At 41.2% G+C, this 25,355-nt stretch overlaps 2 protein-coding genes across 5 annotated transcripts in view; one reads left to right on the plus strand and one right to left on the minus strand.

Annotated features, from left to right (window-relative positions):
- The first annotated feature begins 591 nt into the window (after positions 1 to 591).
- Positions 592 to 17,716, plus strand: cbx7b (chromobox homolog 7b). Its single transcript, XM_041816242.1, has 6 exons — positions 592 to 889; positions 4,526 to 4,569; positions 5,166 to 5,231; positions 8,814 to 8,880; positions 9,115 to 9,472; positions 10,130 to 17,716. The coding sequence occupies exons 1-6, from the start codon at positions 821 to 823 to the stop codon at positions 10,333 to 10,335; spliced, it is 810 nt and encodes a 269-aa protein (XP_041672176.1). The 5' UTR covers positions 592 to 820; the 3' UTR covers positions 10,336 to 17,716.
- Positions 17,717 to 19,876: 2,160 nt separating this feature from the next.
- The window catches only part of ep300a (E1A binding protein p300 a), a 38,614-nt gene continuing 33,135 nt past the window's right edge, over positions 19,877 to 25,355 (minus strand). For all 4 annotated transcript variants that reach the window (XM_041816318.1, XM_041816315.1, XM_041816314.1 and 1 more), the window contains exon 31: positions 19,877 to 25,279. In XM_041816318.1, the coding sequence (XP_041672252.1) occupies positions 22,121 to 25,279 (3,159 nt within the window). In that variant the 3' untranslated portion in view covers positions 19,877 to 22,120. The remainder of the gene's footprint in view (positions 25,280 to 25,355) is intronic.

A 25,355-nucleotide genomic window follows, 5' to 3' on the forward strand; every position in this document is an offset into this window, starting at 1 on the left:
CTTTTTTGGGATGTTTTGCTCCCATCAAATTCAAAATGAGCTAATTTTTCAGTTACATGGTAAAATATTTCAGTTTCAACATCTGATGTGTTGTTTTTGATCTATTGTGAACAGAGTTAGTTTATGAGATTTGCAAATCATTACATTCTTCTCTAATTTACATTATACACAGCGCCCCAACTTTTTTGGAACTGGGATTATTTGTAGCTAGTCTATTAACTATTTTAAATGTTTAGATAAATGCATCAGTCTTGCCTATATAACGTCGTATTTACTGTTAACTAGTGGAGAATACTTTTATTCAGAATGAGGACTGGTACTTTTTTGCAGGCCAATAAGAGTAAAATATCAGTAACAGTCATTCCCATAGTCGCTGTCTTTTATTTGTTAATAAATTATTTTTTTCACAACGTAGTATTGCTTTTTTTTTTTTTTTTACAAAGAAATGTGAATGCTCAACCCCTCACTGTTTTTGGGTATCCATCCTATGAAGGATGAGGATGATGAGGCAGCTAGAGGCGCGCGCGGACTCATTGTAAAGGGAGCGCGCGCTAGGGGGCGGGTGCGCGCGAAGCGGTGTGCAGATGTGTCGCAGATTTTGTAAAGTCACTGGGCGCTCAGAAAGATACATCACAAGGAAGTGGCTCGGGATAAAGCGACCCTTAAACTGCCTGGAAAACAGGTCAGCTGGTAGAGAGGCGGGAGGAAGAGGACAGAGCCGAAGCACTGCTGTCATAAGCAGTTAACGTTAGCTTAGTTTGTGGAGGAGAGGGACGTTACTTTGACAGTTAAAAGGCAGCGGACGGTCGCGCGCACAGAGATGGAGCTGTCGGCGATTGGAGAGCAAGTGTTTGCCGTGGAGTCAATCCTCAAAAAAAGAGTTAGAAAGGTAACTCTTATTGATTATAACGAAATGTGTCATTCAGTTTAGCCGAAGCACGTTGCCAGCAGTTAAAGAGTCGCGTTTTATTTTTTGAGGAAAGATGCTACTTTGGATGCTAATGAAGGCACGAGAGAGTAAATAAGCTGAATTGAGAAGCTAATCTGGTTATCTAATTGCAGGCTGTGAGAAGGGGGCGGGATACAGGACGATGTGCCTTTAACGCAGCGTGCAGAGTGTTGTCATTGTACCACTATGAAACGTGTCTGGTGTTTAGCTGAAAGGCAGGTTAAGGAATAGTATTATAAAGCAAACACATTCATTATGGGGTATGTTTACGCTGATAAAACTTGGAGTTATCGTAAGCACGTTGTTTTCATGGACGAGGTGCGTAGATAGAAATTAAATGGTTCCCCTGAGAACAAGAGCCCCCCCCCCAAAAAACCTCCTGTTTGCTACTGTACTGTAAATGCTATGTTTATTCAAGTCGGGGAGGGGGTAATAAAAAAGTTATGATGGTAAGGGTTATGATGGATGTAGGAGTACATTAAATATGTTAAAAACATTTAAGCCAAAATAGCAGCATTTGCTGTCAATTAGCATTTTAGCATTTTAATTTTCAAGCTAATTTTACATCTTTGAGCCACAACAGCTAATTTTTGATCATGCTGAATGAAATATAAATTCTTCATCTTAAAATTTACAACAAAACCTGCTTCTGATTATGTTTACACTTTTGGCCATTATTTGCAGATCTCATTTTTAAGACAAATTTGACCTCCTAGAATATCTTGTTTTTTTTTTGGCCTTTCAGGGGCCAACCCCCCAAATATTTTGTAAATGATTGACAAAATTGTATAATATTTTGATATTTACCAGTTACTTGGCATTTTGATACTAATTATAAGAGTTCCGGTCAATTACAGTTATTGATTTGGAAGTACTTGCAGTACTTTGATTACCAATCAATCAATTAATCTAGTAACCTGACAACTTTACCTGGAATAGCACCAATACCTAATACAATGCCTATAAAAAGTTGTTGTCCACTTAGATGTTTTACCCTTTATTGATTTTATACATTAATTACGGTCAATATAATTTTATAATTTTTAATGTCAAAGTGAAAATAGATTTCCTCTAAGTCTTTCCAATTGAATAAGAATAAGCAATGTTAAATAAGTGACTGCATAACTATTCACCCCTTTCAAGTAAGTATTTAGTAGATGCACCTTTGGCTGCAATCACTGAGTCTGTGTGGATAGGTCTCAATCAGGCTTGCACACCTGAACACTGCAGTTTTACTCCATTCTTCTTTGCAAAACTGCCCAAGCAATGTCAGGTTACACTGGGATCTAGCATGAACAGCTCTTTTCAAGTCCAGCCACAGATTCTCTATTGGATTTAGGTCTGGACTTTGACTCGGCCACTCCATACATTCACCTTGTTGTCTTGAAACCATTTCTGTGTAGCTTTCGCTGTCTGCTTTGGGTCATTGTCTTGCTGGAAAAAAATCTTCACCCAAGTCGTAGTTCTCTTGCAGACTGAATAAGATTGTCTTTAAGGGTTTTCCTATATTTTGCTGCATTGACTTTACCCTCTACCTTTACAAGCCTTCCAGGGCAGGCTGCTGAGAAGCATCCCCATGGCATGATGCTACACAGTGCAGTATTTGGTGTCTACCAAACATAGCATCTTTTCTGATGACCAAAAAGCCCAAAGAACTTTCTTCCACTTGACCGTAAAATGTCTCACATGCCTTTTGGCAAACTCCAGTCAATATTTAATCTGAGTTTTCTTCAACAGTGGCACTGTCTTTGCCTCTCTCCCATAAAGTTTTGACTGGTGAAGAGCCAGCTGTATGCAGAGTCTCTCCCATCTCAGCTGCTGAAGCTTGTAACTCCTTCAGAACAGTCTTGGTGGCCTCTTACACTAGTCTCCTTCTTGCTCAGTCACTCAGTGTGTGAGGACAGTCTGGTCTAGGCAGATTTACACATGGGCCATATTCCTCCCACTTCTTCATAATGGATTTAACTGAACTCTGGGGGATGTTCAGTACCTTGGGATTTTTTGCAACCATCTCCTGACTTCTACCTTTCAATAAACTTTTCTTTGAGTTGCGTGGAGTGTTCTTTTGTGTTCATGGTGTAATGGTAGCCAGGAATACTGATGACCAGTGGCTGGACCTTCCAGACTTAGGTGTTGAGACTACAATCACTCATTTCACTTTGATATTAAGGAGGTTTTGTACATTTTTTGTCCAAAAAAGCCTAATTAAACTGGCCATGACTGATTTATAAAATCAGTAAAAGGGGAAAACATCCAAGGGAGTGGATACTTTTATAGGCACTGCACATATTTTTTAAGACATTTTACTAAAAGAGCGTTTTTAATCATATTCTAACCATATCCATGGTCAAACCTACAATGAAAATGTTCATTTTGGTGACATTGCAACCACTAAACTAAGTTCAAATGGTTAATGCACCAGTATGGATTGCAAGATTCAGTATTAGATGCTACAAATTTTTTTTGCCTCCTATCTGCACCCATTGTAAATGGCGTTAATAGTGGAACCTTGCTTAATATAATTGTGTCTAAACTGCGCCACTGTCATTAATTTTATGACATAGCTGTTGAAATTTCAGGGATATAATGTTCAGTATTGCCCTAATTTTGGTTTCAAAGTTGCACTAAAGTATTTTAAAGATTTTTTTAAGTACACTTAAGTGTCTCCAGTTAAATTATTTGCCAGAATAAAGCTTCAAAAACTATATATTTAAAAAAGGCAACCAATTACTCTCTGTGGTTACAGCATGATGGTGCTTGAAATGCAGAAATATTGCATTCTGCATTGCACAGTATGGAGTATTAGGACACTTCCTTTAAACTACCAGTTTGCAGATGAATCTCATTAATTTCTACCAGTTAAGGGAATCGTTGCAACCAAAATACAGTGCAGCCCTTCTCCTTTGTTCGTCATGAGGAACTGGGTGACTAATATGAAGTCGGGAAAAGTGGTGACTTCACCAGCTGAGAATAATTTTGAGAGCGTGGAAGATGTTATTGGATGAAGTCACTGAGGATGACTAACTCTAAGTGGCTTGGCTGGTATATGAAAATTGTACAGCCATTTAACTTTATCTTTTATTTATAGATATTTTATGATTCACATGATTCCATTTAACACTAGAAATAGGAAGGATAGAATACAAAGAATACAATAGAAATCAAAAGGATTGTGCTAATAACATGCATTTAGTTTGTAAGGTCATGGAGTTCATTTTTAACCACCTACAGCAGGAGTTCTAGTTTTTTTTTTCATATGTGTATTTACTTAAATGATACTATAAATATATGTTTCCTTAGGGTTTTATCTGTCTCTGGAGGTTTTTTGACTGTGTAGCAATTGGTGCAGTCCCTCTTTGGCAATTCATAAACAAGATGCATCATCCTGCAGGTTTAATCAAATCCAAATCACTGTTGCAGCAGTTACAGCCTCTCTTCATTTGATATAGCTAGATGGGAGCAAGATGCATCAACTTAGATAAAGATATTATTTAAAAGTCTATGGAAAGTTACAGTATACTCTTTATTGAATTAAGTTCTGAGCTGATCCTGCTCTCATATCATCTATCTTTACAGGGGAATGTGGAGTATCTGTTAAAGTGGAAAGGATGGCCTCCAAAGTAAGTTTGGAAACTTGATAGTATGGATGGATGGATTATATTGCACCTGAAAACATGCAACTCCTCACACTGGCATTTACAACAAAATACACATGTGCATTGAAATATATTCATTAGATGATGTATCAAATGTACATAACTCTAACAAATGTATAGAATAATGATGCATGAAGTACATTTTCTTTTTTTTTTAACCATATTATTTGTTATAACAGCCACATAAGACATCCTGCACTTTTTCAGTTATCTTTTAAATCTTTTGAAATTGAAATTTTAAAACAATGCAATTATTAGACATAATGATTCAAATGCATAATTTGAATGTTGCAACAGAAATTAATTAAAAAGTAAAGGAGGGAGCACCAGTGGCCCAATGGTTGGTTTGTATGTCCCATGTAGGGATTTGTTGTCCTTAGAGCAGACTCCATGGGTTCAAATCTCTCAGATCCTTTCCAGCATGTCATTACCCACTGTCTGTCTTCCTAGTTTCCGACACTATCTTCTGTCCTGACTTTCTAGTAAAGACTTTTTTAAAACTCTTTAAAAAAAAAGAATGGTAAAGGAGGCTTACATATACTATTTGTTCCATCTTACAGGTACAGTACATGGGAACCAGAAGAACATATCCTGGACCAGCGCTTGGTGCAGGCCTATGAGGAAAAGTAAGGTTCAACAGAATATGGAATACTTCACTGATTAAAATCCTTTTCTAAACCCAGAAAAGCCCAGAGGGTTTGACACATGGTGAAGCAGGAATTAGCAGCAGGTTTCTTCTTACGTTTTACTAATTTTATAGAGATTATGACTCAGCAGGCCAAGACTCAGATCACAGGATTCACTGCAGCCTCTCTCAGCATGTGCCCTGGGCTGCAGCCTGTATATTAACTACATACGCCAAAACACAACCAAAAGTTTGATCCAAACAATTAAAAAACAAGGATTTTTAGATCAACTTTGTCATCCTTGACATATGACCTTTTACCATTTGCTGTGCGCCACCATTGTTCTATTTCTTTATCAGTACAGCCCTAAACTAAAGCTCTTAGTCCACGTAAAGCTTACCTTTAACCTGTAAACATGCAAATGCCTTTCTTTTTCATGTTGCTAGCATAAGCATAGATATTTATGTTCCTTCTGCTTATATTAATCATGATTCAGCAGACAAAAGTGTCCTATAAGGCATCTGAGGAGGTTGGTATGTAACTTTATAAGTCCATTCAGGAAGTGGCAAAGCAGCGAATTGACTAGAGGTGCATTGCTGTTAACAAAGATTTAAAGAGTTTTAAAGTTTTAAAAGATGGCATTGGATTAAAATAATAAGTTTACTCAACTTCATCTATTTCCCTCCATTTCTGTCTACGAATGTTGAAGACTTAGATATTGTCTCGATAGGTTTTGAAGATTCTTCTTCTTCAGGATGGTGTGTTGTATACCTTTTTATATTGAAAAAGGCCAATTTCTCTTTAAATTGCTGTATTGTTGATTTCAATGTTGGCTGTTTAGCAGGGCAGCTGCAGATCAGTGCTTGTGGCAGTTGTCTCTCAACCAGAAGGTCAGGGGTTCAACCCGCCTACACCTACAGACACATGTGGATATGTCCTTTGGGAAGACACTGAACCCTAAACCACTATTTTCTCCCACTGCTGTGTCAGTACTGTGCAAATATGTATGAATGAGGTTAGCTAATGCTGAATGATACTTTACATAGCAGCCTCCATCATCAGTTTCTGAATATGGTGTAAATGGGTAAGTATGACCTGCGATGTAAAAGCGCTTTGAAAAGTCAGATGATTAGAAGGCACTATACAAGCTGTAGTCCATTAACCATTCTCCTTCTTGCTGTAGTTTGTCTTGAAGAAGTAGGTGTAACTAACCCCCAGTTTGCATATGAAACAGCTTCGCTGCAATCCGCCAGCAAATTGTACTTCGGAGCAAATTGCTCCCTTTCTAGTCAGTTGGAGCAGTTTGACTGTCCGCGCTCCACCTTGACTCTGGCACAATCCCTGAAGCACCACTGCACTCTGATTTGGTGGCGATACACTGCAGGTCTGTTTTCTGTACTGGCTGCTGCCAAACTGCATCGATCCACATAGAACAGATTGATCCGAACAGCCCACAAAAACGTGCAAAGTATCCGGTCAACTTCAAAACACAACACAATGCGCAGACTCTGGTCATACATCATCACTATAGAAACATTACGTCTCATCCTGCAGCATAAGCAAAAGGTCTTTTAGATGTCAGTGCTACAACCGCACCATCAATGAGGAAATGTATACTTTTAAGAAGCATCAGAAATTTACATGAAACTCCAGATTCTTTGTAGCAAACATTAACCTTTTAACTTGATGGAGGAATCAATGAAATCACGGAATCATGTCAAAATGAATGGCAAATCAACCCAAAAAAAGGGCAAAAATCTAATGTTGACATACTCTTCCTGGGTGAACCTGCAAGTCATCTGTGATTTCTGCTCTTTAGGCTGCGTCTGCACAGAAACGAATTCAGGTGTATACGCAAAAGTTTTTTTTTCGGATTGGCGTTTCGCCAGAAATGGCGTTTCGGGTGACTGTATACGATACTTTTTGAAACTGGGTCCCAGAGTGCATTAAAGGTACAGTGTGTAAAAATGGGACTATCAACATCTAACAGTCAATTCTGGAGTGTGATGCTCATTTCTCTGGTGATAACTGTGGAACCAGTGAAGTTTAAAAAACAATACATGCTTAACTGTTATTTGGTTCCTTCTATGGTGCCATAGAAACAGGCAAAATGCAAAAATCCAAGATGGCAGCTTCCTTGGAGGGGACCCTCCCTATGTATGAATAAAAGGCTTATTCTGAGTTAATTTTAAACATGAATTTAAAAAATGTGTCATCAGATGTCAACACTAATTTAGATCAATCTACTTATAAATGTTATGTTTCATTTTAACCAAGCTTGTTTTGCTAAATGCTAATAGGCTAAATATTACACACTGCACCTTTAATACGTAAACGAATACCGTTTCGTCTCCATGTGGACTGTTATCCGCATCTTTCTTGAAACGATGACGTCACATACAGCGTAGCACCCTTAAGGGGCCTGCGCGGGTTCGGCCAAAACAATAATAGCGGACTACACGGTTGTGTTTGTGCTGCAGAAGCTACTGAGCTTGTTGTGGCTTTTACAGAAAAATCTAATGCTCCTTTACCACCACGCGAAACGCATACACCATATGTTCTTAAATCCAATGCGGAGAACAACCAGAAGGGCAACTAAATGAAAGTTTGTGTTAGTTTTCTGTGATATTCTTCTTCTACTTTGGTGCATTTCCTTGGCAGCATTACAGTGCCACGTATAGGCTTGGCATATGTACTACAGCGTTTTACGCGGATATTTCCTGAAATGATCCCAGAAAACTTTTCCAAAACAAAACGGCAATATATCGTTTTTGTCTCCATGTGGACAAGGCCTTAATCTCAAGCTGATCAGGGCTGTGCTGTGTTGTGCTTTAAACACACTTCCAGTGTGCAAGGTCACTGCCTTAGGTTGAGGCCAAACCGTGGCCTTGTGGAGCATGGCGCAGCAGGTGTATGTGGAAATTATGGGTTAGCTTCATAGCCTGCTTACATCCCTGTCCATTAACAGGGACTTATATCCAGTATGAGCATCTGATATCTGTTGGTAATCCTTAAAGCTTTGCGTGTACATACTTTTACTTAAAATCTGTTTGATAACCAGTCGCTCAGACTGCGTATAGTCTGGGATGCCTTCATACAGATTGGCTGTATAGACACATTTGCTAAATAGTATATCAATGTCTTTTAAAAGTATGTTTATGACAACATGATGGAGAAAAGCTGTTAGAGATGTGTCACTAGCCTCTTAGCTTGTGGCTAATTTGCTCCCATTGATTTGCATTGTATTTGGCTTCACTGCTCACAGCATGTAAGGATACCAAGCCATAGTAAGAGCACATATAAGAGACAAATGGGCTGTTTTTTGCATAAGTTTTTGGATGTTGGATCGTCACTAAAGACATATTTTTAATGAACAAAATGGGCGCACACATTAAAGTGCTTGGTATCTGAATGCCCAAAATGCATCATTAATGCAGGGCCTTAGGTAATGTAAAAATGGAATCCATCACATTGCTAGAAATGCATAGCTAGCCAAAGATAACTTTTAAATATCCTCAAAATAACATTCAAAAGAAAAAGCTATGCTGCTAGGACCTTTTAACTCTTTTCTTTGCTTTTTAGGGAGCAAAGAGACAGAGCTCTGGGCCATAGGAGAAGAGGATCCAAAGCCAAAAGACTTCTCCTACAGGTAAAGTTTGGAGATCAGTAAACAGATTTTTGTCTACGTAGCTTTACATCACATTATACAACTCTCTCTCCCAGTTTTTATTTCCTTGTCGGCTCTAGTTCAGTGATTGTTGTCTGAAGAGTAGCTGATTACCTTTAGCAGTATCATATCGACACTCACTTTTGAAACCACGCTGAATGTTTCTGCTGAATCTTAAATCCTCAGTTTTCAGTATTCTCTCTGTTGTCTTTTCAGAACACAGTCTACACTATGGATCTCCGCAGTGCTCACAAGACTCCAGAGACTCCTCCCCCTCGTCTTCGTCTCTCTTTGACTCGCTCTCTGGTCCCCAGTGATGAGGATCAGTCATACGATGCCTGCAGGAAGGACCCACAACCACAACAGGCACATCGAAAAAGCAAACCTGGGAGGTCAAAGTTTAAGTGCCTTGACTCCAATCCTCCAAGTCCTACACAAGAAGACTGGGAAGAAGAAGAGGATGAGGAGGACAATGTAGAGGATGAAGATGGCATGGAGGAGGAGGAGGAGGAGGAGGAGGAGGAGGAGGAGGAGGAGGAGAGGGGGAAAGAAGAGGCAAAAGAAGAGAGCAGAGGTATTTTAAGTGGTAAGTGTGTCAGTCGGTCAGCCAGTTGACTCCCATCACCATCATGACCCAGTGTACTTGACTCTTTATGACACTCTAGTTGGCATGGTCATGCACAGCTTTCTTCACTGTGCATGTAACCAAAACTAGTGTGTTTCCTCCATCCTGAACTTTTAAAAGAGAAGAGCATGCAGAGGTCAGGGTACGGATGTACTACTTTTGCCCCTACCCCTCTATTTTGAGTGCCCCCATGCCTCTTGAATCAGTGTTACAAGAGGTAGTGGTGAAATCTTCCCTCACCTCAAATTTCTGATACATCATCAGTTGTTGTTGACAGCTCTTACATAAACACGAAGATTTTGGATGACAGTACTGGTTCATTGTTCATTGAAACAACCTTAATTTCTCAGAATCTAAATTCAGTGCAATTTGCAGTTGAATTTTTAGACTAAATCTTCTTCAAACAATGTTGTGGAGTGCAGAAACTTCTCCCTACCTGTCAGCTCAGGCGCAGTCAGAGCAGCCAAAGCTTCCTATCCTGTCTTTGCCAGTTTATAACATCTGTGACATGGAGGTTAACCTAGTAACAGTACAGATGATAGGTTTGAGTTAATCACACCGGTGTGCAACTCTATCCTCTCCTGTCTTTGTGTCTCTCCTTCTCAGGACGAGATAGGACAGACAGTTGGAGCTCCACTATCGGACCGGACGAGCTTGCCACATCAGAGAGGTCAGACAACGACGCCTGGAGGCCAATCATCGGTGTAGGGGAGGTGACGGTCACAGACGTCACCCTCAACTCCCTCACAGTGACTTTCAGGGAGTCCAGAGTGGCCAAAGGCTTCTTCAGAGACCTGGGCCTGGAGGTCTGATAGAAAAGAGTAAAGTGGTGGGGAGGAGCTGTCTAGAGCCAGCTTTGGGAGCGGATTCTCCATTTGAGGCTTTTCACTCGGCTCTTCCTCTTTACCAGATACTCCCAGCCTGGTCAGTGGTACGTTTACATGCACAGAGTCAATGTGTTAATGACCCTGATAAAGTCATTTTGAAGTTTAAATGTTCATGTTTGAAGTGTGTTACTGTTGAATAATATTGGAGATAACAGGTTACAAAATAATCTGTAAGTAATCCGTTACCTATTGAGTTTGTTGGTTCATTGGTTAATAACATTAGTTCTGCATTTAAAGTAATACGTTAGTTACTTTTTCAGAAAAGTAATCCATTACAGAAAAAAGGCTGTATGTCCTTTTCCCGTTTCTCACCACAAAAAGAAAAAATCCCCAGAGTATGTGTATCATTTTGGTATCTTTCCCACTCATTCACTGTGTACCTGCAGAAGGTAAACCTACAGTTGTGCCAGTGTTCCTACATAGCTGATTCAGCCAGAGCTGTCAGAGTAGGTAGCAATTGCTTTGCAGATATGTTTGTAATATGTCAATTATTGAACGAAAGGGACTAGTGCAACATTATGAAACTCAAGTTGAGCAGCTCATGTTGCATTGTTTTTATTAAAACAGCTGTGATAGTAGTCTTTTTAGCTGCTTGAAGACAGAGTGAGCAGTGAAGACTGGTCATTGTTATTCCTGATATTAGGCTGAAGAGTTACAGGTTATGGGCCGCACACTTGGTCGTAGAATGACAGAGGAGTTGACATATTAAAGAGAGGCTTACGTTTGGCATACTACCTTTGTCTAAACAACACCTGATGTTTTTTAGTCGTCTAACAGAACTCAAATGCAGTATTTTTTCAGTATATAATGCCATGATGTAACAAGTTACTTTTGAATGGCAGTAATCTTGCAAAAAAAGTTTCTTTTAACTTTACCTTGAGCTGGGAGATGTGGCCTGAAAGTTAAATCTCAGATGACTTGAAACCAAAACCAGTTCATAGTTCTTATCAATTATTTCCTGTTTAAAAATAAATAACTAAGAATGAAAAAGAAATGACTCAAAAAAAGTTTTGCTTTTATTGTATTTGTAATATTTAACAAAAGTGAGATGAAATCCCTTTAGGAGATAAAGTGTTTTAAGTTTTATTGAAGTTATCCAAATAGAATATGATGCAAAGCAGGCCAGTCAGACATTTATACAGAAGGGGAGGGAGTACAGAGATGTTGTCCACTTATAATCTTAAATGGACAAAGAATATAAAGATTTTAACGGCTGACAGATGTCAGTGTGTGTTTTTCTGATTGGTGAGGAAAGGGAGTATAAACATGCTGCTGTGCATGTGACTCAAATGTGGCCCATTCTTAAGTGGCATTTCTGACCAAAACGTAGATTTTTATTGTTCAGACTATATTTTCCACAAATACAAACAATCGCAAAAATCGATTTACTGCCAAGGCCTGATGTTTCCCAACACTTCTGTTGGATAAAGGTTTTACATAGCTCAACCTGTATGTGATTCTATTAATGAATGAGAATACTCATAGACATGCAAGGATGAAAATTAAAGCCAAAAAATTAGTTTTACACTAAGGAGACAAGGCTCCATCAGATTATCTGAAAAAAACATTATTTTTCAGTTTAAGAGAAAAAAAGGCAACCAAAGTTGGCGAGCTAGAAGACAAAATGTGTCCCTGTGGCTGTTTCTGGTCTCACTGCAGGTAAATATTGGTTCTAAATTCACTATGCTAGCTAAGTGACACCTGTGGATTCCTCGCAGTCCAAAAAACTGAAGTTTCTCTAGTGTCTACTTAGAAAAACAAGAAATCTTCATTACATTTCTTGGTAAAATTCCCTTTTCACACAGCAGAAAGAAACGTTTACAATCTGGTACAGAAATGGTTCTGATCTGAATAGCTCACTTGTTTATTCATACATACTGTAAAAGGGTTGATTTTTTTTTAAATAGCTCATACAGTTTGGTAAAGATGGCATTCCAAATCTAACAATGGCCATCATTCAGCTTGGAAACACCGCTTCAGAAACAAACAGGCGAGTCACAGAGACAACATTCATGTTTGACACAGTCTGTGTCCATGACTGCCAACTTTGGGTCATTGGTCATTTTGCAGCCACTAGAAAAGCACAACAAATACATAACTTAACACACAACTGGTCATTAAAATGCTTCTCAATAGCACTCTGCAGGGTAGCTTTAAAAAAGATAGACATTCATGCACTTAAACTTTTATATCCTCTTAAACTTGATTATGTTGCAGTTGTAAAAGCTTTGGAAATACAGTTTTCATAAATAAATAAATATTGGTATATGAAGGGCCTAACTGCATTAAGTAAATTTTCTTTGTGTTTAATGAAAGCTACAGATGTTTTCAGTCTAGTAACTGATGTTTTTCTGAGGAGGAGGAAGATGAAAAGGAGATCTCTGTGCATGTAAACCAGACCACTGCTTCTTCCACACTGAGCTCTAAACTCATACGTACAGTATAGTACAGTAAATACTCCAAACTGCAGTGGATTGGGTGTAGCTGTCGGTCCCATACTAACACAGTGCTGTACCTGTAACCTGTGAACGCGTAGACTGTTACGACTGTACAACACGTGGCTCAGTCTTGTATGCGTTTCAAACGTTTTTTAGTGATGATTTGATCCGCCTGCATGCCTCTCTCTCTTAGTACAATTTTATCAATGCAAAGACACATGGTGTAGTTTCCTGCCACCACTGAGCTCTTCATCTCAAAATACACTACAAACAACATGCGATGGCTGAGTAATGTCAGAAATCTGGAAACCAGACGAGACTCTACAAGAGTTTACCAATGTAAAAGTTTTTCTTCCAACAGGGTAAACCACATTATGACAACTACAAACACTAGAACACTTCAGTGATTTCTTACCTGAAGCAAAGGCACTGAAATCAGTTATTCTAATGTAGCAGTCCCATGCAGCTACTGTTTGAGAAGCCCACAGTCGGTGGACGAAGAGCATCGCATTTAGAGGATGTATTATTGCAGAGTCAGACCAAAAATCAAGCCAAGGGATAAAAATGTGGACAGAAAAATATTTTTTTTGTAGTTTTTCTGTTTACCTTTGTCAGGATTCCTGCAAGTGGTCCAGAGTTGAACTTCTGTACAGAATAATTGCCTTTGGCATGAGAATAATCAAAATGTAAAACTGTACAATAAGTGAAATTTCAGGCTGGAACAGATTACTCATGTTTATCAATCAGCTAATAGCTTACTGTCATTAATTCTTGAGATACTGCCATATTATTAGGGACAGGAATGGCTCACAATTTTCTAAAGTAAAATGCCAATCTGAGCAGTTAAACTCTTTACTCTTGCTATAATTCCTCTGAGGTCCCTTTACAAATTTCAACCCAAGATAGAGGACAATATATTAACAACTCCAACCGACTATTTACCTTTTGATTACTATTTACCTTTGTAGATTAGAGGTAATGTGATAATAGGGGACTGTACATTTTGTCTCATTTTGGCAAATTTAAAGGAAACTTCATTTGATGCTATTTAAAGAAGCAATGCTTTATTGAAGTTTCAATGCTTGTACAGGCACCCAAATATTTTTCTTAGTTTTGAAAAAAAAGAAGCAAAAGATGACAGTGATTACAGAATCTCAAAGTGGACATACATCCTGTATTTCCGTTTTTTTTTTTTTTTCTGTGACTTTATTTCCAGTCAGTTTCTAAAGATCTTGACTTATTGTCTTTCAGGAACAGCGCTGATTTTTCCATGACGAGTTGATCTCTTGATTTCTCAAGAAAACAAAATGAATCTCAAAAAACAAACAGTGTTATCCCTAGTTAATGAAATGCGTGAGTCAAGACTTGAGAAAACAACCAAAAATGTAATTTTAACTCCTGATTAATCATCTGCAAAGCAAGGTTTTACGAGTATTTTCCCTGTTTTCACTGATCCATGTTTGCTGGCTTCAGATTTCATTTTCCTAGCACAATACTATCATTATGATTATTTCTTTTTTTCTTTGTGGCTGTTGACCAAGCAGCAACCTCTGGGTTTGCAATAATGATGACAGTGCAAATACAAAAAGATTCAGTTCAGCAGCAAATCCCATAAAGTCACATATTATAGGTTGTTTGCAGATGACATCACGTCACAGCGTAGAACTACAGGATGGGGGCAGGAACTGATTCTGCATGGAGAAGCACTATCAAAATACCAAAGTTTTGCGGCTCTGCTTACTGTCAGATTGTGGCAAACAAAGCAGTTTGAGCTACTTTTGAGTCCTGATGTTGTGAAACAGGAAAGAAGTTTCAAAAGCCCATGGAGAAACTAACCTGAGCCACCAGATAGACCATTTCATTGCATGGATGAATGAATAGACAGATATTCTGTACGTCACAATCATGATAGGCCAATCAGAGTGACAAGACAAAATGAAGTAAGAGGCATGCACAGCTCCAGTATTAACCTGAACTGTGCAGGCTAGCACTGCTGTAGTTTATGAAAGCAGCAGAGGTTGTTGGTGGCAAAGATTCATGCCGAAGCCTATCGAGAGACTTGCAAAACCATCTTCTCCACCAAGAGAAGCTTTCAGTGTGGCTCTTTGCTTGTTTTGATAAAGAAATAAGGTCTAGTTCTGCTAAAACTGCTGCTATTCTATAGAAACATCCAAGCTAATTGTTACAGCAGTAGGAGCCATCTTATAGACTGGCTTACAGTACAAATTAGCCCCACTCACAATGATCGCAAACATGCCGAGTCTTACCGTGAGAAGTACAAAAACACCTTCTCCACCAAGAGAAGCTTTCAGCTGAGCTCTTTGCTCTTGTTATGATAAAGAAATGAGGTCCAGTTCTGATCAAACTGCTGCTATTCTATGGCTACATCTGAGCTGACTGCTAAACCGGTGGTAGCTACTGCTATTGGCTCACAGTACAACTAAACCCCACCCGTGGCCTCCGCCTCGTTCTCCTCTAATTGGTCTGAGCAGTTTTCAGTTTGGCACAAATGTCGTAGATTGGAGTTTTGCAAGATGGATTTGCCTGATGACAGACACGGGATCTCGCAAATCCGTCTGCTATGCAAAGCTACAGAGAAATGCCGACTCCACTCTAAATTGAGTGGAGTCAGACAACGCTCACATATGGTCCATTTCCACCAAGTGGTCTGGTTTGGTTCAATAGTTTGGTACTGTAAACCCAGTTCTTGCTTGTGTTTCCACAGCTGATGTCTGCCCAGCCTCGCTAACTGCAATGGTAACTCCAAATCTTTGTCAAGGGGAAAACTAGACTTGTTGAACTCAGTTCAGCTCAGTAGTAAGAGTCTATTTTTTTGGCTCAAAAAGATTTCTTCATTTTGAAACCAGTTTGGGTTTTTAAATGTGTATTAGCAAATGACATAAATGGGAAAAAGGAAACAGGCTCTCAATGTAGTTCATATGAAGGAGTCTTGTAGAGCTGGCTTGTTTGCTTAGCAGTTTATCTTTGTTTCCATGTTTATGACAAAACCAGGGAGAAAGGTGTTAAGGGGGGCAGCAAGCCTCTACGTTCAGTTCAAGACTCCCCTCATCTTGTCTTCATTCATCTGACTTGACATGCCATAGGAGATCTGCAGGACTAAGGCATTTGTGGTATTGATCACATCTACACCGGGTAGCTCAGTTAATCCACTGAGAAAAAAAAAAAAAAACACTTTTTGTAAAACGTAGGAAACTTGTGGAAACTTTATGATAACTGCAGCATGCAGGGCCATGTAGAGCTTTAACAAAGTTTCCTCCATTCCCATTGATTCTAAACTATTCTTCACTTCCTGCCCCCCATCTGACTTTTGCACATCATCTTGATCATGTGACTTGTACATAGATTTTTACAGGTACGTGTATGGCTACTTTGATGATGTTTGTTTACTCATCACAACTAAATGGAGTAATATAACATGTACAAATATGTCCTTTTGGGGCTCCTGTAAATTAGCACCTATTCAAACCACAGTCAGATATATCCACATTTCTACCCAAATAGTCCCCTCTTGGTCTTGCATTATTATCGGATCATGTTAGGATTGCTAGAGGGGGAAAGCAAGTGAATTTTTAAGATGAACTGCATAGCTCTAAATATCAAGTGACCTGGTAGGGGTTCATTCTGCACTCTTGAAAAGGCAGTTAATTTTCCCTCTGAGTCGATTTATTGGCCAATCAAATCCCGTGATATGAGTTTGCTCAGATGTCATTCAGTTGTAAATTAAGAAATTCAGATTTTTTTTTCTTATTTGCCTGAAATTCTAGTGTCATTGTCTGCTGTTGAACTCTGATTTTAACGAAACATTCTCACCACAAGGGTCATAATAAGTTTAATAACAATTTATATATAACTTATTGTAACATAGGATAAAAATGTGAGAAGTCAGTAAAAATTGACTTTCAAATTTTCTGATTGTGATTATAAAACATCTGGTTAAGATCTGAAATTTGACAATCTTTGCAACAAAGGTAGAAAATTAATCTCAAAATCTGCATTTTGCAGTAGAAAGTTCTGTCACATCTGACATTAGGGAAATTTCAAGCTGTATTTTGCAAGAAAAACACACTTTTCCTCTCTTTAACAGACCTGGCAACAATCAAATCATTCAGTAACCAAGTGAATAAACAATTAGTCTTCCATGGAGCTGGATTATAAAAACACACGAGTTAAAAATGGAAAGCCCTTCTCCATCTTCTCAGATTACCACTTTCTAAGAAAATAAAAGCCCAGTTTTAACCGTCTAACCCCGCTGGCTTCCTGCCTGGTGGACACAGGAGCTGATGTGATGTGTCACGTCTGTGGAATCTCCCACTGAGGCATCTCATTGGTCAGCAAGATGTTCATGCTGCTCTGATGGATGATGAGTCAGCGTCTCGGGATCTCTAAACTGTCTCAGTGTGACAGTGAAGCTGCAGGGAACGGAAGTGCCTGATGTTACATTATTGTGTTGTTTGTTTTGTCTGTAGGGCCCTCTGTACACACAAACAGTTTGGTTTAAATATGTCTGAATGCACGATTCACGCCTGATGTTCTAAAGACTTGAACACTAAGGAGACTCTGAGGAGGATATGGTGGGGAGAAACATGTATTTTTGAAGTCGTTATTTTTCTACATTGAGCTGAATGTATATTTAATCTTTAAATGAACCTGTGTTTGTCATGCCAACGACTGACAGAGTAGTTTTCTACAGTTTGTGATAACCTCTGAGCTGATGCCATATTTAAATCTGTCTGTAAAACAAGCACCTTGATATGACCATGTGGCCTATGTGGTTACTTGTGCTGCTTTCATCCTCCACTGAGTGAAGATATTTGCACTTATTGTGATGTGAACCTGCTCCTGTCATTGTGTAGAGAATATTTCTATGACAATACTAAAATAAATGTTGCTTGTGGTTGATATTTTTTCAACATGTGGTCTAATGTGTTATGAATTTGTGCAGCTACTGTGTTCCTAATGGAGGTCTGCTAGTACCATCTATCTTACACTTTTAGGACAAAACTGACAACCAAGAAATAACGGAAAGCTACAGAAGCCCAAAACAGACATAGTCATACATTTTATTAAGCCTTTGTGTCGGCAATAGCAACGGCCGGAGGCATTATCTTTTAAATAAAGATGTCCTGACAATTGTGTTTCAGGTAAATAAGTCGACTGCTGAAGCCAATATTGATGTTTCTTTCAGTACTTCTTACACAAAAAGAAGTACTGAAGAAGTACAAGTTAGTTCTTCTGCAAGAGCTCCCACACAATGTGGTATGACATAGAACAAGAGAAGAGCGAAAAGAGCTTGTTAACTTGTATAACAAAGTGGAGATGGTCTTAATAAAAACCAAATCCAGGCTCAAAATGTGTTTGAAACTTGTGTTAACACACAGGCAAAACTTTTGTCAAAAGACTGATTTTTTACAAGGGGAGCCTGAAATTCCCAGTGCAGAGAATACAATTTTAACTGAGGCAATGTGAAATGTCAGCGTGCAATGCTGTGCAATACGATAGGATGTCTGATCTTGCGTGCTGTTAGGACAAAGGTGTTAGTAGGAGGGCTGAAATTTACAAAAATATTCTAACTGCAATCTTTTCCCACAATATTGTGATTGCAATTAAATATGTGATTATTATTATGTCCCTCATCTTGTGTATTTTTCATGTGTGGCGTTAGCACTGCCCCCAGGTTCGGTTGGCCCTTCTCGCTTGGAAGAAAGTTCTGCCCTCTTAGCTGGCAGCTGAGAGGAGGATCAGGACAGCCACATCCATTTCCTAAGAGGGGTGGAGTCAGACAGCTCAGTAAGATTTAAAGGCACAGACACAGAAACTGCTTGTTCTGAGCAGGGCTGAAACAGAGGGAGTTTTTAGACATGCAAAAATCCAATTCTGGAGTGTTTTTTCAGCAACAAACTTCACAGGCATGATTTGGGGGCCTCTGAGACCAATATAAACTTTAAAGGGTAAAATATGTCCCCTTTAAACTTTAACCAAATGTCCTCTCTGACTCAAGGACAAACTGAATACATTTTGGTGGTCAAAGGTCAAAGATGATCCCAGCCCTTCTTCTTCTTGACCCACCACTGTACTTTCACTGTCCAAGAGTTGTATAGACCTTTTTCAGGGACTGAGCCAAATAACTGATTGGAAATAGTAATGGTTTTACTCAGTTTTTCTGTGATTATAAGAAATTTCTGGTTTTCTTGGGATTGCAACATGTGCCATTATCAAGATGTTTTCTCTTGATAATGAGTTTTTTTTTTTTAATCTCAAACAAATGACTGAAATTAGTTTTTTTAAAGCAACTAGATATCCTGAGATAAGATGATTCAGTCAAGATCTTGAAAAAAAGAGTAAAATGTACTTCACAGCAAGATGGAGTGGGTTATGCATGAATGCATGTCCTCTTTGGGCTTCCATAGAAAACCACAGAAAATTTTAAGTATATAGTCACTTACAAACAATGTTAGGGTTGTGTATAAAGGCTAGTCCTTTATTTATTTGAGAATATGACTGATCAATTTGAGCTGAAAGACAGGCAGTAACTCACTCTCTCATTACGATGGCTCTCTGCAGAAGATATATGGACCCACAACACATTGAACCTTGAAGTAGGTGGGCTACTGCAGATGAAAACCACACCGGGTAGCGGTTTCACTCGCATTCTGATGTTCTGGTTGAACTTTAACACACTGTCTTGGCCATGCCTACATGCCAAAATGCAAGATACTTGTGTTAATGTTCAAATGAACAGGTATACCTAATGAAGTGGCCACTGATTGTGCACTTCCGATTATTGCTACCGTTTTAAAAGTGATAAGCAAAACAAGCGGATATTGGTCTTCAGTTCTGTTTGCTGTGATCTCACTAAAAAATTGGAACACCTCTTTGATGGTTTAACATGTTCTGTTTTTCAGAAACCACAACTAGAAATTTTCATCTAATAATGATGTTTTTCAGGCATTATTTCACAAAAAACAAAAATGGACCTAAATTGAAAAAAAAAGGAAGCAACACCAGAGTATTTTTTCAATGGTACAAACATACTTTATTGTACAATTAATTTATTGGCAAAAAAACAATCAGACCACCAAAATAACTTAAAAAAAAAGAAACTAATGAAAATGGAGCAACAGTTATTTTTGCTTTCTCTCAGCAAGCACCAAAATTGTTAACAAGAGGAACGAAAAAGTGGTCAAAGATTCCATCTGAATACTAAACAAATATTTAAATAGTCTTATTTCCAGTCTCTTTGAAGGAGAAGAAATGATTAAACAAAACTATTTGTTCAGTTGCCATCGGTTTGTACAGTGATTCAGTATGTTTACAACTCTATTCATGTACATGAAACATTTCTTAAAAAGGATGGTAGAATATACTCCACGGCCTCCCCAGGGCCTCCCCAGGGCAAACTGAATGACTGTCTGCAGTGTCTTTTTGCATCACCATAACATCTTTAATACAAAACAAAACATGTTTTATCTAATAATTCCTGTAGCTTCAAGTTTTATTTCCAAAAAATAAAATTAAATAATATATCTATATATAAAAGACAGTTTTTCCTTGTTTTTTCTTATAAAATAAGTCTCAAGATATATTGCCACCTGGTTCTGATGCATCCCCTCCCCACACCCAGCAAGCCCAACCTTTTGAGAAAAATAGTGAGCATGTGAATATTGTGTCTTCAGTCCTCTCCATAAAAAGCTAAATGACCAGATTTAAACTCTTTCAGATCACACCTTGAATGAACCCGTGCTTCGGCTCGACTATCTGCAGGTTTTGAGATTGTTCAGGTGTGTATAACTTGTTGCCCCTCCCTCCCTAAAACCTTGTCAAAAATACACAGAAAAAGGCGCATTGGTGCTTGTGACCGACAACACCCCACACTGTACCTTTTAGAAAAAAATCTCAATACTGTACAGTAGCTCAGGAGTACTTTTGTAGTTTTTTACAGATACAGCAAATATCCAATCAAACAAGAAGGGGAAACAAGCAGCGGAAAAGAAATTCACTGCTTATAAGGTTTAAAGTATGTACATGTTTGCTTTTTTTTTTTTTTTTTTACATCTTTCACTTTCATTACAAAAACAGTATCTAAGTCCACCATTTCTTACTCTGTACAGTACTAACAATGAAATAAATCTTGTGGCTGAGAGGCGATCATGAGGATGAGGAGTAAAGAGGAAGGAGAGGAAACCGTTGGAGGGGATGAGGGTACAGGCAGGATTTTCTCAAACCTCCGCAGCCCAAGCAAAACATCTTTACCGACCTCTTCCATGTCACAGTTCATAAACAAGGCTGGAAAATATTTACACACAACCTTCACAACATGAGCCAATGCATCTGACAGCTAGACCATCTGAAATTAACAGTTCATCCCTCCTTTAATTCAGGTGAGGGGGGGGTTAGGGGAAGGAAGGTGTGCACATTCATAGGAAAACTAATGATAGAGGGCGGAGATGAGGCCCATGGGTGAAAAGGTTTGTTCTGCAGGTCTGATCATTGAAAAACACGACCATACCCACGCTCAATGTCACCCACTCCCCAAAAAACACTGTCGAGGTTTAATTCTAAGCAATAAACCCTGCCAAAAACAAACAAAAAAAGCAAAAATAAGAAAGACACCTGGCAAAATTTAACTGCATTTAACACCGTTCCCACCCACATATCAAATATTCCATATATGTGAATTGTTGCAGTCGCTGTACAATGCTGTCCAGAACAAGAAGATATGTTAACGCTTGTTTTATGATGCATGGATTGGTGGGAAAAGAATTAACTTAGAAATAAAATATGCTTACTCTGCAAAAAAGATACAATTATGACCGGGTATTTGAAGTGGAAACAAACAATAAAAAGGTACATTGTGTCAACTCACTTTAATTTTTAGCCACATTTAAAATCTTAAAAATATTCATAAAAAGGCAAAAATTCTCAGTCCCCAAAAATATTGTGTCATAGACTAAGGAAGAAATATCTTCAACCTGAAACACTGCCCTTCCACCTTTTTGTACACAATTGGCAAAAATATATAGATATATATTAACAGCAATAACTTACCATTGTTTTAATTTATTCATTTATTGACTTCTAAGATTCATGTTGCATCTCCCATAGGAAGGAAGCTTCAGTTCGTATTTATACATCACAAAAATATTTAAATAAAAAATAAAAACTTCTAAAAGCCGTAGTCCCGCCTCGCTCTCCTCTCGTGGCAGTTTGTTGTTCGATCAGAGCATCCACACACAGACAGTACGGAGTCAAGGCTATATCATGTCTAAACTGTTGTGGTTAATGTTCGTTCCCAGCTCCTGGTTGCTGCTGTTGCTGTTATTATTCCCACCCAACATGTCCGACTGCCCTGCCTGCCCGCTGTGCATCCCCGTCATCCCACTCAGCTGGGACATGATGGAGTTCTGGTCCGAGCTGAACTGAGCCGGGTCGACAGAGCCGCCCGGCTGCTGCGGTAATGCCTGCTGCTGGGGTTGTGGAGGTTGGGGTGGGGCCATGCTCTGGTGATGTTGGCCTAGGTGGGCGGGGTGGGGTGAGCCAGTCTGAGTCTGTGGGGAGATTCGATGAGGTGAGGGCTGAGGCTGCGGCTGGGTGGAGGGCTGCATACGTGGGGACGGGCTGGAGTGCGGAGGCTGCGACTGCGGCCTCGGCGAGGGCTGAGGGGACCGGACCTGGCTGCTAAGCGACCCTGCTGGACCCAGTCCTCCTTGTCCTTGGAGGTGGGGGGACTGCGCCATCTGCTGCTGAGGACTCATGGGACTACTGTGGTGAGCTGGAGAGCCCCCGCCCAGGTGCTGCTGCTGCAGGATCCTCTGGTGGATGTTCTGGTGCAGCATGCTTTGGGATGTCTGTGGCAGCGGGGGACCCCCACTCCCTCCGCCGACTCCACCCTGTTGTTGTGGCCCCTGCCCTGGTCCACCTTGTCCAGGCTGGAGCGGAGGTCCTCCTGGTGTGCCTCCACCTGGTCCTCCATCTTGTCCTTGAAGCCCACCCATGCTGTTCTGCTGCATCTGCTGGTGCATCAGCCGCTGCTGGAGCGCTGCAGCTACCTGGGACATGGGGTTGGGGTAACCCTGCTGTTGACCCATCTGTCCTGCCCCACCCTGAGGTCCTCCTTGCTGCTGCTGGGGGGCCCCTACACCTCCACCTCCAGCCTGAGGTTGTGAAGAGGGGGGTATCCCCGGTTGTCCCTGACCTGGCTGCATGAAGCCCTGCTGCTGCTGCTGAAGTCCTTGAGGCTGCTGGAACTGCCCATGGTTGCCCATCTCCCGTTGCTGCAGCTGCTGCTGCTGTTGTTGTTGTTGCTGCTGCTGCTGCTGCAGATGTCGTCTCATTATCTCTCTGAACTGTGGTGTCATGTTAGCCATGTTGCCTTGTTGCCCAGCTTGCATTGCTCCTTGTTGTTGCTGTTGCTGCTGTTGTAAAGCAGCCATTTGCTGTTGTTGCAGGTTTCCAGGCAACATTGGGCGCTGTTGCTGTTGTTGCTGCTGCTGCTGTTGTTGTAACTGCTGAAGCTGAGCCATGGTGGGCATGTTTCCTCCACTGGCTCCACCCTGAGCCATGTTCATTCCTGGCTGACCAGCCTGATTTACATTAACCTGCTGCTGTCCATCCATGTTGGCCCCAGGCAGCCCTCCAACTGGCACTGGAAACCTCACACCTCCAGGTCCTGCTTGTGGCGGTCCTCCTGGTCCTCCAGGGCCCCCTTGTCCCCCCTGATACCTTGCAGCTCTCTGCCTGATAAAGGCAGCCATCAGGGTGGGGTTGGAGCGCAGGATGTTGAGGACTTGCTGCTGTTGGAGGGGTGAGCTTGGGGAGCGTAGAGTCCTTAGGAGGTCTTGTAGCGCTGCTTGTGGAAGATTTCCTGTAGCAGCTGCATTCAAAGCAGGAGTCCCTGCAGCTCCTGCTGCTACGCCCATCACCTGCATGAGGCTGCGGTTTCCTTGTTGCTGTTGTTGCTGATTCATCGGTTGCTGCTGCTGAGCGACAGCGGGCTGCTGCTGTGGTGCCATGTGACCCATCATGCCTGGCCTCTGTTGTGGGTTCATGGCTGGGCCCCCGGCCCCCCACTGCTGGTTTCCAGGTGGAAGTTGTCCGCCTGCACCTTGGACTTGCTGGAGCTGCTGCTGAACTTGAGGCGGCAGCTGGGACTGAGGACCCCCTTGCATCCCTGCAAGCATTCCCTGCTGCTGTGGGTCTAACATAGTCCTGCCAACAACTCCCTGAGCCTGAGGGGGCATGCCCTGAGCCCCCATGTGAGGCATGCCCATCTGGTTCTGGGGGTTCTGGTGGTGGGGGTGTGGTGGTATCATGCCCCCTTGTCCGAGGCCACGTATCTGGGCCTGAGCCTGGGCCTGAGCCATCTGTCTCTGGGTCTCTGCCAGTCGCTGGATCTTCAGAGCCGTTTCCACAGCCGCCAGAGGGGGCCCCTGCTGCTGGCCCTGTACAGGCATGGACCCCTGACTCTGGTTGGGTTGTTGCTGCTGAGGCGGTGTAGCAGGGCCAAGACCAGGTTTGCCGAGAGACTGGTGGAGAGGAGAGGCTCCAGGAGGTCTGGGGTTGTAAGGGGGTAGACCACCAGGATGCTGCTGCTGGAGCTGCTGGACGTTGGGAGGCTGCTGCTGCATATGAGGCACCATCTGCTGCTGAGGGGAGTTCATCATCCCCCCTCCACCCCCACCTGCCCCTGACTGAAACTGATGGAGGTGGTGCTGGGGGGGCATTGCTCCGCCTTGCTGTTGAAGCTGCTGTTGCTGGCCTTGGGCTCCCATTCCCCCCATTCCTCCCATCCCGACACCCTGCTGCTGGGGGAGAGCAGGCAGGTTTCCTTGGGTGGGAGTCTGTGGGGTTGGAGGCTGTGTTCCCACTGATGTAGGCGTACCAGGGCCGGTTGCTCCATTGTTGGCTCCTGGAGAGGGGAGGCCGTTGCCCCCAGGAGCCCCTCCAGGAGCTGGCTGACCGACTCTTTGCATGCTGGCCATCCTCCTCCGGAGCATCTGGGCTTGCTGGAGGCGGTGCTGCAGCTGCTGCTGACGGAGCTTGTGCTTGATGTTGAGGCAGAATGGGACCGGGCACTTGTTCTCCTGACAGTGCTTAGCATGGTAGCAACACAGGGCAATAAGCTGCTTGCAGATGGGACAGCCACCGTTGGTTTTTCTCTTGCAGCTCTTTGTGTGCTGGACGACCCGTTTCATCTTCTGGCAGGACGGCAGAGAGCAGTTTGCGTTTCGACACTGGCAGGCGTGGACAAGGGACTGGATGCAGCGCTGGATGCTGAGGCGACGAGAGTCCCCAGGACTCTGAGTGGTTGCTGCAGCCTGGTTGCTGCTCTCATCATCCAAACCAAGGCCTAACTTCTCCATCTTGTGCTCGTGGCCCTTAGTGTTATAACATGTGATGCAGAGGTCGTAGTCCTGTGAGAGACAGTTAAAATTGTTACATGATACACTGAAGGCTTCATTTTCACATATAATCGAACAGCCTATTTAT

This window comes from Cheilinus undulatus, linkage group 20 (genome assembly GCF_018320785.1).
Source record: "Cheilinus undulatus linkage group 20, ASM1832078v1, whole genome shotgun sequence".
Classification (NCBI taxonomy): domain Eukaryota; kingdom Metazoa; phylum Chordata; class Actinopteri; order Labriformes; family Labridae; genus Cheilinus; species Cheilinus undulatus.